General features: G+C 39.8%; 1 protein-coding gene across 1 annotated transcript; it reads right to left on the bottom strand.

Moving 5' to 3' along the window:
• Positions 1–652: 652 nt before the first annotated feature.
• On the bottom strand, positions 653–4,584 carry LOC126191009 (probable protein BRICK1-B). The gene is made up of 3 exons (XM_049931694.1): positions 4,357–4,584; positions 1,107–1,189; positions 653–1,022 (listed from the first exon to the last, which is right to left on the bottom strand). The coding sequence occupies exons 1-3, from the start codon at positions 4,475–4,477 to the stop codon at positions 996–998; spliced, it is 231 nt and encodes a 76-aa protein (XP_049787651.1). The 5' UTR covers positions 4,478–4,584; the 3' UTR covers positions 653–995.
• Positions 4,585–16,115: the final 11,531 nt, after the last annotated feature.

The following is a 16,115-nucleotide window of genomic DNA, read 5'->3' as shown; positions in this document are numbered from 1 at the left end:
TTTTTAAGGATTCTTACATCCACTACCCAGTTCATATACCCTTAATACTTCTTTTTTTTATTTTTTGACAATAAAAATCAGTATCGGGCTACTGACTAGCACAATTATGATACAAGCCACAAAAATGATTTCCACGTAGTCTTTGCCTTCCTGTGTAGGGTCAATGTGGAGTTATCTACACTGAAGCAGAAGTATTAAACATATTCCCACCTAAAATAAAGCAAATACGAGATAAACAGCAGCTATTTAAAGCTACTTTTTTCATAGATGCAGCTTTCTTTCTCATATATTTGGTTAAATTTAGCAGGCATAATCATGAATAGCACCAACCTGCATAGCAATCGTGAATTGTTAATAGAGTGTACAGAGCAAGTTCCTATGATTTGCTTATTTTTTGTTAATATACACCCTAACTTGGTCCGCATCCCTGAAGGGATTCGTCCTCTTAATAGGCTCTATGGACCATGATGATTGAATCCAACTGACACCATTACTTACCACACCTTGGGTATATTCCCTCAAAGTCATTATCTTTTTTTGTCACATATGCAATGAACTTCCAAAATTTCCCTAATTTTCATGCAACTGTTAACACTGACTGATACAGTGACAGAAAAATTCCACTTCAGCAATATTTTCAGACAATCGTGCACACAGTCAAATATATACTTTTATACACATTGATCACTGAAAAAATAACATTCTACACACAACTGCACTATTTCAAGGTTATACAGAGAACTGATAAACCAAAGGTTTGAAATGTACAAAATGATATTTTTTGGACTAAAGTATACAATATGCTCATATAAATAAAGCATTCTGAAGTAACAATATAATCTTGAAGAAGTCATTTTGAAAAAGCAAAGTTCTCCCACTTTCTGCATGGTACGTCTGTCTTACATAATGATAAATAATGTGAGATTAAATACTTCTGTCTTAAAAATAGGGAAATATAAGTCATTTCACTGGTTGACCAATTTGCACTTCTTCTCTCATGTTAATGTTTCTCCTTTAGTAACCTGAAACAGAAAAGAGTTTATCCCTTTTTCTGCATATTACAACTAAAAAAATATATATATTTAAAAATCATGGAAGTTACTTACTCTTGCCTCTAGGTATTCCACTCTCCTCTCCAGTGTTGTAAGTTTTTCATTTAAGGTTGCTAATCGTGACCTACATGACATGTCTGCAATAGGAAAATAATAAGAATAAAAAACTGATGTACAAAGGACTTCAAAATGTTTGCCATTACAATAACATTTAGAAGAGAGCTGTCCGAAATCAAGTTTCAACCAAATACAATTATAAAATTCTACCTGCTGGAGGAAAGGGAATACAGACATATACAAAAGATTTAACACTTGAGGTCTTTTGGAACTCAAGCTTGGTTTGGCTGTACATGGAGAGAAAGCATTACAGACACCAACACTTTAAAACATTAGATAATACCACTCACTGTCAAATGAAAAGTAGAGAAGATACAAAAATTAATGACAGGGGAGCAACAGAAAAATGACTATTGGTAACAAAGTATACTGCACACAGGGAAATGACTTCAAAAGTGCATAACTGCTCACCAAGTTATGCCTACATGTTGTCACGAGTGTTCTATAACTGATCTCCTACATAGATTGAGTGTATTTTCCCAGTACCCTACCAACGAATCAATGTAAGTCAGTTGCTTTACTTACAACTGATTGTAAATGATTATTGCATTTCACAACCTCATTTTTTTTTTTTTTTTTTTTTTTTTTTTACATCCAGGTGACCATATGACTAAATCTGAAATGCTCCATAGATTTCTAAATTTTTACACACAGCAAAATCTCCAATCAGGGAAGACTTCAATCTAAATCTCTTTCTCTTTCGCTCTCCCTGTATACGTGTTTCTGGAAAGGGGCAGTGGGGGGAGGGGGGGGGGGGACACATGCATGTTTCCCCAGTTGCACAGTGCAGAAAGATTTTGCACCTGTTATGTTTTCCTTCCAGTCTTGAAAATTTAAATATGAAAGATAATTTTATAACAAGCAAAACCCACAATGGTGACCAAACCAAAAATGAAGGTGATCAATGAAATAGGAATAATAAGCTAATGGAACATTATTAGCTGCTGTAGAATATCTTTATCCCATCAGTATCCAACAATCAAGATGCTTTTGCAAGATTATGTAGCAGGATACTCACAAGTCTGAATCTTGTACTGCTTTCAAACACACATGAAGGAAGATGATGAAAACTACTGGACATAACAAATATGGTAAAGAGGAGTAAATACAGACACAATTGCAATGATATGACACCACTGGTACAAGGCATTTAGAGATGAAATGTAAAAGCAAAATAATGCATGCAGAGTGATCACAGTTGTTAATCAAAAGTTGACTAAAAGTTTTTGAACTGTCAGGCCAGTACAGTTTAATAGATAAGCAATGACAGTAGAATGGAACAAATGATAGAATGAAACAATAGCGGAAAAGGGCTAACAGTTCATAATGAACAGGCCTGTAATGTTAATACAGGCTGAAGGTCTCAGTCCCAACAAAAATGCTTGAAAGTCAAAGACAGTAGAAGTTCTGAGACTGAAACAAACACTAAAGTATTATTATTAGATTGGAACTAAATTAAATTAGTATTAACTGTGAATCACATATTGTTTCGATACACAGTCAAGGTATTTTAGCTCGTGTAGAACGCAGTTTGTTAATACCCAATTGTAAGAATGATACAAATACAGTCAAATATTATGTGTAAAATACACATGTAATCTAAACAGTCGAGAGAATAGAAACAACTGCAAAACATTTGCGTTGCGTTGAGATTTGAATGTTGTCAATTTTTCCTACTTTCAAATACAAGCTGCAGAGAGGTATATTATAGGAAATAAACAACATTATAGATGTGTGGGCTACAATAGCAAAAAAATAATTACACTGAATGCTTAAATCCTCAGACCCAATAACATACAAAACTGACTAGCATTTTTTGTGTTCCCTTAACACAGTACATACTCAGTTTTATTGGATTCTATTCTTCTTGTTTCTGTGCTTTCCCTATACTCATGTAGAACAGTGAATTAGAATAATCAGACGCAGATGAATCTTGCAAGTCACAATGTATGTCCCCAAATATATATTTTATACTGCAAACACGAGAATGTTTCTTGACAAGCAAAACACTAATTGATCATACAATGGTAGAATATACATAAATACTGCAATAAAATTCACACATTAACATGAAGCACAACAAAAATGTGGCCAGGGTTCTTGGTAACTTTTTAACACTTCCCAGATTACACTGTATAATATGGAGCAACTAAATGAGGTGATGCAGCTGTCCAGGCACTGATCTCATATTCGAGAGGGGGGAAGGGGGGAGGTTGCTTTGTCTGGCCATCCTGATTTGGATTTTCCTGGATCACTTCAGGCAAATGCCAGGGCACTTCCTTAATCAAGGCCATGGGTGACCACCTGTCATATCCTTATAGTGCATACTTAAGAATTCACAGTATATATTTAGAGCTACTAATTTTTACTGTATTAATGTGACAACTCTTATCATTGCGAGATGATCCTTGATGAAACAAATGAATAAACACCCACCCAGACCTCTGTCTTCCAGAAGAATTAGTGAAACTTACTTCTATATATTTCATGGTTCCATTTCCAAGCTTTATTTGCTCCTCTGTAATGAAGGTATCACAGATACAATATTAAAGCAAACCATATGGAGCAGTTATATTCAATGTAAGCAGTATCAGAAAGTACGGTTTGCTCATCCCAATATATACTGATAGTTGATAGGAGCAACTTTTTTCACTAGAATTGTAAGTTTAGTGTGCACTAAGTTCTAAAGGATTTTTGGTTTGGTGGCTGAAAATATTAGCAAACAACTACATTACAATTTATTACATCCAAGAACGCTGAAAATTTCTAACACACGTGACTGATCGAAAGAAACTACACACAGAATACGACTTAAAAAAAGGTAATTTCAATTGACTCACTCTATGTACTGTATTTAGTCACGCATTTCTAAAAGTAAGGCTGAGAGAGTAAGCTTGCTTTCTGTTGCAATAGGTGGTAGCTGACGAAAATAGAAGAAGCTACGTAGTTCACATAGTAATATGAGAAAATTGTTACTTCGTAGTTTTCAAACCATTTATTCGTCTTAGAAACGACGATGTCACTTTTACTGTTACCAGCTCTAAAGGTTGTTCTGAATTATTCCCCAATTAACATTTTTATCATTCAAAAATAACATAAAACTTATTACTAAGCTAGCAAGACAATTCCTCTACATAAAATCGCTGAACTATTAAGTTTTCACGTAAGTTTTAGTATAAATGCGTACCGAAGGAGTTCAAGAAATCAGTAATTTTTTTTATGCTTCCGGTGATTACTTCGATATATTCACGATTTGCCCAATCTTGCTGTATTTGTTTTTGTATAGTTTCCCGATGCACAACAGCCATTTTCAAAATGACAGCTCCACAACCGTCCTTCTGACAACTTCCTACCAAGTACCAGCTGATTGCCTGCTTCCTTTCCTTCTCCTTGACTACAAAAAACGACAGAAACATAACATGGTGAGACAAGGCAAAGAACTTCAGCTTTGCTGTACACGACGAGTATCACGTGACAGAACGAGACTTTAAAGTTGATAAATTTAGAGACTTGCGGGCATTCCTGAAGCATATAATTTATAAGTCGCAGCAACTTCCGAAAATCCAAAAACAGTCACGCGGCAACCACATATCAACAGACAGAATAAAAAGGTGATTTCTAATAAAAATAATTATCTGTTTCACACTACGCAAATAAAACTACCAACAGAGCACATATAACTTTTTAATAACATTTGCACTGTGGCCGAAAAACAGAGATAAAGAAAATACGTATTATTTCAATGTGTATCCACGAATTTTACAGAGTTGATTATCCCATTACTTGTGTCTACACAGCTGTGGGTAAGGGAGAAAATAAGATATTTAGTCCCACATATACTTCATAACAGCTTCCAATTGTACAAACATGAATGCTTGCACAATATAAAGCATGGAATAACAGAAAAATAAACCAAAGCTCAGCTACATCAAACAGCTTAAAACTGCCACAGCACGGAACGTTTGTGCGTCACTGTACATTTGTGAGAACAAAACGTCAGAAAAGGTCCCTACATGACTCCCCCTTTAAGGTGTGTTTACACCTGTGTGCCTTGCGGCTAGTCGCCGTGCCGCTGCGCTTGCCCGACACGCAAGTACAGACACGTGTCTCCTTGTCAGGTATGAGGAGACTCTGCCCCCATGTGCAACAAGTCAGAATCTTGCGCGAGTATGCACCGGTGCATACACCTCCTTGCCTCTTGTCCTAATTGCGCAAGGAAAATAGCACAGGTGTAAATGCATCTTTAGTACTACCGCCAGTGCAGACTGAATTTCACATGCCGTCCAACCGTCGTAATTACTCCTTTCTTGAAACCAGGCAGTGAATCTCGTGAGTCATTGGTTCTGACAGGGAGTGAGATAGCAATCCTCGACGTCGGTCTTGATGTCTCATTGTCTGGTCCACTGTGGTGCTTGTGGGGTATAGAACACCTTTGTTGCTGATTATTGTGTCTACTCTCATTTGCGTTCTGTGGTGGTTGTAATATCTGCATCCAGAAACGCTGGCTTGATCTGATGCAATGCGACTGTGATGGATTTACCATTGATCATTATGCAGAAAGTATTGCTGCCCCTACTGACTACCGAATATGGTCCATCATATGGTGGCTGCAATGGCTTATGCTCTGCATTGTTGCACAAGAACACATGTGTACACTTGTCTAGCTCTGCAAAACTGAACGAGTATCTTTCCAACTAGTTTCTACGCATTGTAAATCTCAGCTGGCATACATATCTCTTAACTGGGTGGTGAAATCTGAGGTGGTGTCTGTGTGATCTATCATGTGCAAAGACTCCAAGTAGGTGTAACCTTTGTCCACATAACAGTTCCGCTGCTGTACTCTTCAGATCACTCTTAAATGACGTTTGTAGACCTAAAAGGACGACAGATGGTGTCTCTCTCCATTTCGGCATTGCGTGACATCTCAATGCTGCTTTTAACAGCCAATGAAAACTCTCAACTATACAGTTTGATGTGGGGTGGTATGCTGTGATGCATATGCACTTGGTGCCTAATAATGTGGTCAATGCTCTGATGATGTAGGCTTCAAATGGGTGTCAGTGGTTTCGAAATGCCTCAAGTCACCTGGTGAACCTGTCTACCACTGTGAGCAATAACTGTAGTCTTCTGAAGATGTGAGTGGCCCTACGACGCCAGCGTCCACATGTTCAAAACTCTGATTTGACGGAAGAAATGGGCCTAACGGTGCTCTCACATGTGGCTCGATTTTATTTGTCTGACGTGCCATACATCACTTTACAATAGTTCTGCAGTCTGTCTGCATACCTGTCCATATAAAGTTCTGTTTGACTAATCTGACAGTGCCCCTTACTCCCGGATGTGCCAGATTGTGCATTGATAGTGTTGCTTGTGCTCTGAATTTCTGTGGCAAAAATGGCCGTATCTTTCCTCCTGCGACTTCTCAATATAACTCTACGTTTGCTTCAGGCGATGTCACCAGTTGTAAGCTTAATCCTTTTGATTGTTGCAATAAATCACGTAACTATCACTTTGTTGCACATGCTCGAAGGCTTAGCAATCAATGGCATTTGCCACTATTTCCACACGTGTGATGTCGTCTGCTACTGTGTTAATTGTTTCTACACACGAAAGTGCGTCCGCTGGAACATTTAGCTTCTGTTCCATATACACAGCGTTGCTCGCGAACTGGCTGATATAATCTAAGTCTCACAGCTGCCTAGGCAGTGCTTTCTCCAGCTTTAATTTAAAAGTGCAGGTAAGTGGCTTATATCTGTGTAGATGATGGACTGTCGTTCTTCTAATGCGTGTGTGGATTCATTGACTGCAACGTACGTGGCGCCCAACGCTGCTGAGATGGCGACAACTTATGACTATAGAATGAAATGGGCTGGGAACACTGATAAACCTGTCGCTGATGTGCAGCGCCAACAGTAGTGGGATGTACACAACCAGGTATGCTAATAGGGCGGCCTCTGCTATAGCTATTTTCACAGCCTGAAACGCGATGTCTACCTAGTCCAATGCACCCTGTAGTTAGGCTTCAATGTGCCCATAGGTAGTCCATTCAGTGATGTACTTGTCAGTGCATGATTGCAAATGAACCTCTGGTAGATATTTACTACTCCTAGGAACTGCCATAGGTCCCTAATTGTGATAGCCTGGGGATATCTGGTTATGGCCTCAACTTTTTTGTGTGGTGGTGGAATACCTTGCGTGTTCACCAAATATCCTAGAAAGTACACCTCTTTCTCCCCAAAACGCTTGGCAGGATTAATTACTAGTCCCTCTGTGTGTAGCAAGTCGAACACTTGTATCAAATGCTGTAAGTGCTTCACTTCTGCTGAGGACATCACCAACAAATCATCTATGTACAGCCGGCCGGGGTGGCCGAGCGGTTCTAGGCGCTACAGTCTGGAACCGCGCGACCGCAACGGTCGCAGGTTCGAATCCTGCCTTGGGCATGGATGTGTGTGATGTCCTTAGGTTAGTTAGGTTTAAGTAGTTCTAAGTTCTAAGGGACTGATGACCTCAGAAGTTAAGTCTCATAGTGATCAGAGCCATTCGAACCATTTCATCTATGTACACACAGCAGAAATTTAAATCTTTTGGCAACTTGTCCATAAAGTGATGGAAGGTCTGAGTTGTGTTACCGCAGTCCGAACGGCATCCTGGTGCAGTCAAACAGACCAAATGACGTCATTACTGCTGTTTTGGGAATGTCTTCCGTAACTACAGGGATCTGATAGCATGCTTGGATTTTGTCAACTTAAGAAATGTTGTCTTACTGTGAACATTTGCAGAAAAGTCTTCTATATGTGGGAGCAGATACCAGTCGGAGGTGGTCGTTGCATTGAGTTGGCGATAGTCATTGCAGGGCGCTATTCGTTCTTCTTGTTAGGCACGTTGTGAATTGGAACTCCCCAACTGCTACTAGAAACTCTGCAGATACCTTGTGATAATATGCTGCGAAATTCCTGTTTTACCACCTTTAGCTTTTCAGGCATCAAACATCTAGGTCGAGCGTGATCCGTCGGTCCTGGAGTAGTCAAAATGTTGGTTCAAATGGCTCTGAGCACTATGGTACTCAACTGCTGAGGTCATCGTCCCCTAGAACTTAGAACCACTTAAACCTAGCTAACCTAAGGACATCACACACATCCATGCCCGAGGCAGGTTTCGAACCTGCGACCATAGGGGTCGTGCAGTTCCAGACTGTAGCGCCTAGAACTGCACGGCCACACTGGCCGGCAGGTCAAAACGTGGTGAACGGTCGTGTGCTTGACCTGTGGGAGAGTAGGCGACTGCTGAGTCATCTCAGGGCATCCTTTCAGTAACCCTACGTATGGTGTATCGTCTGTGACTGTGTGAACCACACAATAGGCTTTTCCTGGGGTATGCAGATTAATAGTTAAAGAATAATGTTACTCGACCATACATTCTAATCTTGGAGTCACTAGTGGCGAATAAACAGCAATCGTCACAGCTCCAGCGCTAAAGGCAGTTTTGCTGGGTATATCGACAATTGTGGCCCTGTATCAACTAAGTATTATAGTTTTGTATCGCGGTCCGTCACAAAAAGTCATGGCATGTTTGCAATAGAAGTTGCTGTCGCTCTTAGGGTGTCTGATTCATGCTTCCACTTACAAGGTGGTGTACACTTCCGCGCATCATTACCAAACTTCCTGTGGTACCAACAGATGTTCTGTGCAGACGGCGATCGTTTACGACCTCATGACTGTCAGCGGCGTGGCCGTCGACGGTTGTGTGTTATTTGTAATGCAGGAACCTATGCTGTCAGTTCTGCCAATTGCGACTGCAGGGAGGATAGTGTAACAGTAGGCACATTTTCTTGTCGCAGCCTCAATGCTGAGACACTTGATACAGGATGCATTTCAACTATCCTGTCAGCCATTTGCGTCAGTGCTTTTCAATTTCCCACACACACTGTGAGAACTTTTTGGACGTCTACCAGCAGTTGAGACAACCATATAACGCACAGAACATCATCACTTGCAGTGTTACTTGCCAATGTGCATAACCGTCTTAGAGGTTGTGACACAATGTGATCTCCAAACCCCTCAGTGCGCGAAAGCTTCTCTATCTGCTTTGCTTCTGATTGTGACAGGTGTGTGATCAACGCGTTTTTAATCGACGCATACTGTTCGGTACCCAGTGGTGTGGCTTGAATATTCTGGACTTCTACTGCTAGAACCTCCATGAGCACTGCAACCACATAGCTGTGTTTGGTCTCGTCCGCCGATATTTATGCGAGTATTTCATTTTCTTCTTGCTTACAGGTCCGTTAATCGATATTCTGACGCCATGCCAGCCAATCATACTTTCGTAGGCGAGCCAATGAAATAAGAATATGTAAAGAGTATAAAATATGTGCTTTGCATTTACTTTTTGTTGGTGGACTCATTTTTATCATACAAGGTGCCTAAAAAATTTGTATATATTAATTTTCTTCCATTCGTAGTCAAGGCCAAACCTGCTGTATCTAACTTGGATCTAAAATACTGTAAATACTGACACTGTTACATGAAATGGTTTAAACTGCTTTGTGGCTACTGCCGTGGAAACAAGACATGAAACATTCTGTGATATTTGAAATTGCCGCATAATTGCGGCTGATTGTTGCATTCAGCAATACTCTGTTTCCTGGTGGTGTGGCAGTTATAATTGCTAGAAATTGTTTAAATGTTCAAAATATTGACATGAGGGATCAGAAGGTTACTTTCAATAACAACATGGCCAACATTGCATACATATAATAACAATTACAATTTACGCACCTCCTTAATGTAAACTCTTTCTCCAAGAACAGTGAAAACAAAAGTAAGGCAGACAGAAGACGTAGTGTCTATAATGACCGCTTCTTTTATAGAAGAAGAAAGATATTATCTATTATTGCAGTTGTCAGGGATGGTAGCTATATCGTTCACACTATGTCTCTCACGAAAAATAATTACTGTACACTTCAGACATTTTAGTAATAAGTTACAAAAATCACATAGTCTTTAATGTCCGAATTTGGAGATGTTATGTATCACCCCCTGGGATACCAGGAGCACTTTTGCTCATTTTGTGAGTGACATGCCACATAAGTGTTGAGTGTTACTTTATTATACAAATAATATGAATCTTGTTTCTACAAGTTAAAATATTTGGGTACAATACAATGTTCGTACACACTTTTTGAAACATAGATGAGCTCTTAGCGTCTTTGAAACTAGATTTGGTTTCATTGGTGCTACATAGTCACGTTTAACAAAAACTTCATATATTTCTACATAGTTATTTGTTCAGTTGAGACTAGTCTGCAGATTACTGTATGCTGGGGACTAATTTTTGTTGGATGCCCCTCCATTTGGGTAAGGGCTGACAGGAAAACCCCAGAAAATCCCAGCAGAGAAGATAGACTATACCACTCATGTCTTTCATTTTATGCTTTTGTTTGCCATACACCAAGGCGAAATTAAAACAGTTTTACAGAAACGGTGTGGGAAATACAACAAAGAATAATGCAAAAGATATCACCTCTACATATCATGACATTACATGGCACAGGACAAAAGATTTTCAGATTAGAGTGTGAAGATTTAATTTTTCTAGGTTTCAGTTTTTGTTTTGTGTTGTCAGTTTATTCAAAATTTATTATTGCAGGCACAAATGTGATCACTATATTTACTAATTAAAGGTTTTGGATTATTATTTGTTTCGAAAAGTCCTTATATGTTGAAAGTCTCTAATTTTCTCTATGAGCATCTGCCCAGTGGTGTATTTACATGTTTTCTTGAATGCCGTTGTATTTATGCATCGCCATAGTCGTTGTACATCGTCATAAGTGTTGCTGACTGGTGTGGCGGTCCATCAGCTGAAAACCGATGTTGTCAGTGAAGTCAACGCCAGCCAGAGCACACATTCAGGTCTCATAGTCAGAACCCTAAGACATGCTGCTGCTGGTCTGTAATGGTGATGTTTAGGCCAACACCTTCCGCTCTTATGCTCAGCAAGACAGATCGATTCAGCACGACTGGGTTCGTGAAAATACATTTAAACATCTGACTACACGCAGACTTTATTTTTCTGTAGGATAGAATTTGATTAATCTACTATTTATCTTTCCATACATGCCGAATTTCTACCACTGTCTACTACACTACACTTGCGTGAGCATTTAGTGTCTTAATTTTTCAAAACAGGTTGCTTTAATTCGTATGAAATAAGTTAGTTCGCAAATGGTTCACAAATAGTTTGTAAAACAGTTGAGTTTGTGAAATTATGATGCATGTCACTACGTAGGTACTTAATAAGCGTTCCACTACACTGACAGTTTGCATCCTATGCACGGTTCCACAAACATTACCACACACACCCCCTCGCCGTTCATTTCAGCTAGAGTCCGCAGAGGAACAGAAATTTACATTGTTGATGCGCTGCAACTAGTGTCCATTCCAAACACATTGACTTCAGTGTTTTTGTTCTACAGTCTTATCACCTTCTTAACATCTCACATTTTTTTGTGGCACTGATCTCTTGCCACAGTTTGTACATAGTACAGCTAGTGCTCAATATTACACTCTCTTGTCACTACTCACTCACTCACTCACTCACTCACTGGTCATACCGGACTTGAGAGTCCATTACCGCAGCAACGTATTTTCGCCATCTGTCCCTGTCTTGGGCTATTTCCTTCCATTCACCTTCAATACAGGGCTATTACAAATGATTGAAGCGATTTCATTAATTCACTGTAGCTCCATTCATTGACGTATGGTCACGACACACTACAGATACGTAGAAAAACTCATAAAGCTTTGTTCGGCTGAAGCCGCACTTCAGGTTTCTGCCGTCAGAGCGGTCGAGAGCGCAGTGAGACAAAATGACGACAGGAGCCGAGAAAGCGTATGTCGTGCTTGAAATGCACTCACATCAGTCAGTCATAACACTGCAACGACACTTCAGGACGAAGTTCAATAAAGATCCACCAACTGCTAACTCCATTCGGCGATGGTATGCGCAATTTAAAGCTTCTGGATGCCTCTGTAAGGCGAAATCAACGGGTCGGCCTGCAGTGAGCGAAGAAACGGTTGAACGCGTGCGGGCAAGTTTCACGCGTAGCCCGCTGAAAATTGGCTCATGCCACAACTGGAGACCGACAGAACCGACTTCATCTTTCAACAGGATGGTGCTCCACCGCACTTCCATCATGATGTTCGGCATTTCTTAAACAGGAGATTGGAAAACCGATGGATCGGTCGTGGTGGAGATCATGATCAGCAATTCATGTCATGGCCTCCACGCTCTCCCGACTTAACCCCATGCGATTTCTTTCTGTGGGGTTATGTGAAAGATTCAGTGTTTAAACCTCCTCTACCAAGAAACGTGTCAGAACTGCGAGCTCGCATCAACGATGCTTTTGAACTCATTGATGGGGACATGCTGCGCCGAGTGTGGGAGGAACTTGATTATCGGCTTGATGTCTGCCGAATCACTAAAGGGGCACATATCGAACATTTGTGAATGCCTAAAAAACTTTTTGAGTTTTTGTACGTGTGTTCAAAGCATTTTGAAAATATCTCAAATAATAAAGTTATTGTAGAGCTGTGAAATCGCTTCAATCATTTGTAATAACCCTGTACCTAGGCTCCTCAAATCAGCCTTCATATTGTCCTCCCATCTACGCCTCGGTCTCCCCACAGGACGTTTTTCCTCTAAGTGCCCTACCAGTAATCTGCACGCTGCCCTGTCCTCATCCATTCGAGCTACGTGACCCGGCCGTCGCAGCATACGTGATTTAATAATACTGATTATGTCAGGGCTTGAATAGAGTTCGTAGAGTTCGTGAACCTCTTCGTTATGCAGTTTTCGCCACTCTCTGCTAATGTCCTCCCCATTTTTGCTCCGAAAATTGTCCTCAAAATTTTGTTTTCAAATACTCGAAACGGCTTTTCATTTTGCACAGTGAGAGACCAAGTCGCACACCCATACAGCATAACTGGTAGAATAATAGTTTTATATATTCTAATCTTTAAATTCCTAGACAATATCCGTGATGAAAGTAATCCATTCTGCGAGAAGTAGCATGCATTTCCCGCCCATAATCTCTTCTTCAGTTCGGATTCAATCTTATTTCTCGGAGTGATGTCCACGCCTAGATACTTAAATGTGTTCACTTTTTCAAACTGCATGTCTCCAACTCTTAACATTTCCTGATCTATTGCTGTTGGCATTCTAGTAGCAACCAGGTATTTAGTTTTGTCTTCACTTATCCTTAGACCTGCATCTTCACTAGCCTTGATTAATGCATTCGCATTTGCTATTACACATTCTTTCCTATCGCTAATGATGTTTAGATCATCTGCATACCCTAATATCTTAATATTTCCATTTAACTCCACACCCTCTGAATTATCTGCTGCCATTCATACAATATATTCTAGGACTAAATTAAAAAGTAGTGGAGACAGGGCATCTCCCTGCTTTAGTCCGTTCTTTATTACAAATTCTTCTGACTCCAATTTCCTCATGTGTACTCTATCCTTCGTGTTTTTCAAACTCTCTTCTATAAGTCTAACATACTTCTTTGGTATTCCAAGTTCCAAAAGAATTCTGTACAATTTTGATTGCAATACTGAATCATATGCTTTTGTAAAATCTATGAAAAGATTATGAACTGGTTTATTGTGTTCCCATTTCCTTTCCAAAATTTGATGCAGGGTGAACATTTGGTGTATAGTTGATCTGTTCCTCCGAAAGCCAGCTTGGTAATCCCCCACAATTTCATCTGCATATGGTGTAAGCCTGCTTAGCAGAATATTCGAGAAAATTTTGGAACATACCGGTAATAGCGACATCCCTCTATAATTACTACAATCCATTTTGTCGCCCTTCTTATAAATTGGGATCAGAATCGACTCCTGCCACTCTACAGGTATCATCTCTGAGTTCCATACTTAAGTTATCACTTTGTGAACTACTTCCACCAATTTCTGTCCCCCATTTTTAACTAATTCTGCAGTTATGCAATCTGATCCTGGTGCTTTATGGTTTTTCAATTTTTTGATTGCATCTCTTACTTCCTTTAACGTTGGCTCAGGTATCTGGGGTTCTGCTGTATGTATTTCATATGCCTGCTCATTTCCTGCTTCCTGGTGTACATTTAATAGATGCTCAAAGTACTATCTCCATTTACTTAATATAGCACTGGGGTCTGTCAGCATTCCCCCGGCATCCCCTCGAAGTGCATTTGTCCTAGCCTTGAACGCTTTCCTATACCCATTTATGTCTAGGTAAAGTTCCCTAATGTTTTTTGTTTACTGTTTGTTTCCATTTTTTTAAGATTTGATTGTTCAAATAATCCCTCTTCTTTGCCCGTAGCCTACGAACAACTTCCCTTCTCATGTTCAAGAACTTCTCTCGTTTTCTGTCTCCCATTCTATTCCAATCTAATCGCGCTTTTCTCCTTTCCTCCACCAATTTCTTGCTTTTCTCATCAAACCACGGTTTCCTCCTGTTCTTAATTGTACCTATTGTACCTATTGTGACCTTCGATGCCTCTTTGATATTATTCCTCACAGTGATCCACTGTTTATTTACATCCTCGTCTTGATCTTCGTGTGTCCTGAGAGCATTAAACCTATTTGAAATTTCTGTCATTTACCTTCTTCTAAAGGTTTCATCATTTAGCTTGTCAGTGTCGAACCTAACAAGATCTGCATTGTGACACCTTGATGTTGCTGTAGATAGCAGTTGGTGAACTTTGGCAACTACAAGAAAATGATCAGAATCACAGTGTGCTCCCCTGAAAGTCCTAAAATTTCCTATAATAGTGTGCCATCTCCGATCTACAAGAACATGATCAATTTGGTTTCGGGTGTGTTCATCCGGAGAGACCCAAGTTGCTTTATGAATGTCCTTCCTTTTAAAATATGTGCTCTCAACAATCATGTCTTTTGAAACAGCAAAATTAACCACCCTTGTGCCATTATCATTTGAAATGTTATGGAAACTTTCTTTCCCAATTGTAGGCCAGAATGCTTCCTCCTTCCCTATCTCTGCATTAAAATCACCTATGATTAATTTTGTATTGTATGAGGAGAACTCATCCCACAGTTGATCTAGTGCTTCATAAAAGCCATCTTTAACAACCTCTTCAGTGTCCTCAGTTGGTGCATGTACATTAATTACTACTAGTGTATTCCACCAGCTGGACAACACTATAACTGATAGTTGGTCACTAATGAACCTTATATCTCTGATTGCGTGAAGCACTTTTCTCTGTACTGCGAAACCTGTTTTGAAACTGTGAGCTTCCTCACCTCCATAGAAAAATGTACAGTTACCCCTCTTTATGCTATCCTCCCCCTGCCACGGAGTTTCTTGAATAGCTGTAATGTCTACATCGTATCTATCTAATTCGTCTAATAATGTCTGGAACGTTCCTGGTCTGTTCAAACTTTTAAAGTTCCATGTTCTCAACCTGAAAGTTCCTTTCGGCCTGAATCTCTTCGAAGTAGGTTCCGCCCAGAGATCCCAATGGGAACCTAGTTTACCTCCGGAATATTTTACTTCAAAGGGACCCATGCCTATTAATGTTGCTGATTCTTGATGAATATATTTTGACAGTAAGAGAAGAAAAAACAGGGATGGTTCAGCACACCAGCGCCTGCTCCCCACCAGCTGTCCATGACTGCTCTTGTCACTCCGCTCTTGTTACTAACCATATTTAATTCACAGTCATTGTTACAACAAATGTTCACTTTTTAATTGCATTTCATCAACGTCTTTTGTTTTAAAGTTCATGTCAGCTTAGCAGGTTTGGTTGCAATGGCTTTGCTACCTTATGTTCTTTTATATTAGAGATGGGGGATCCGCTCCTGAACTGATACATAGAGTTGAATCTTTCAAAGGAGTGAACAATCAGTGATTCAGAAAAAAAGAACGGTAGCTCCAAACGTT

Source organism: Schistocerca cancellata, chromosome 6, assembly GCF_023864275.1.
Source record: "Schistocerca cancellata isolate TAMUIC-IGC-003103 chromosome 6, iqSchCanc2.1, whole genome shotgun sequence".
Classification (NCBI taxonomy): domain Eukaryota; kingdom Metazoa; phylum Arthropoda; class Insecta; order Orthoptera; family Acrididae; genus Schistocerca; species Schistocerca cancellata.
The sequence above is the reverse complement of the archived record's forward strand: the minus strand, read 5'-3'. Positions and strand labels throughout refer to the sequence as shown.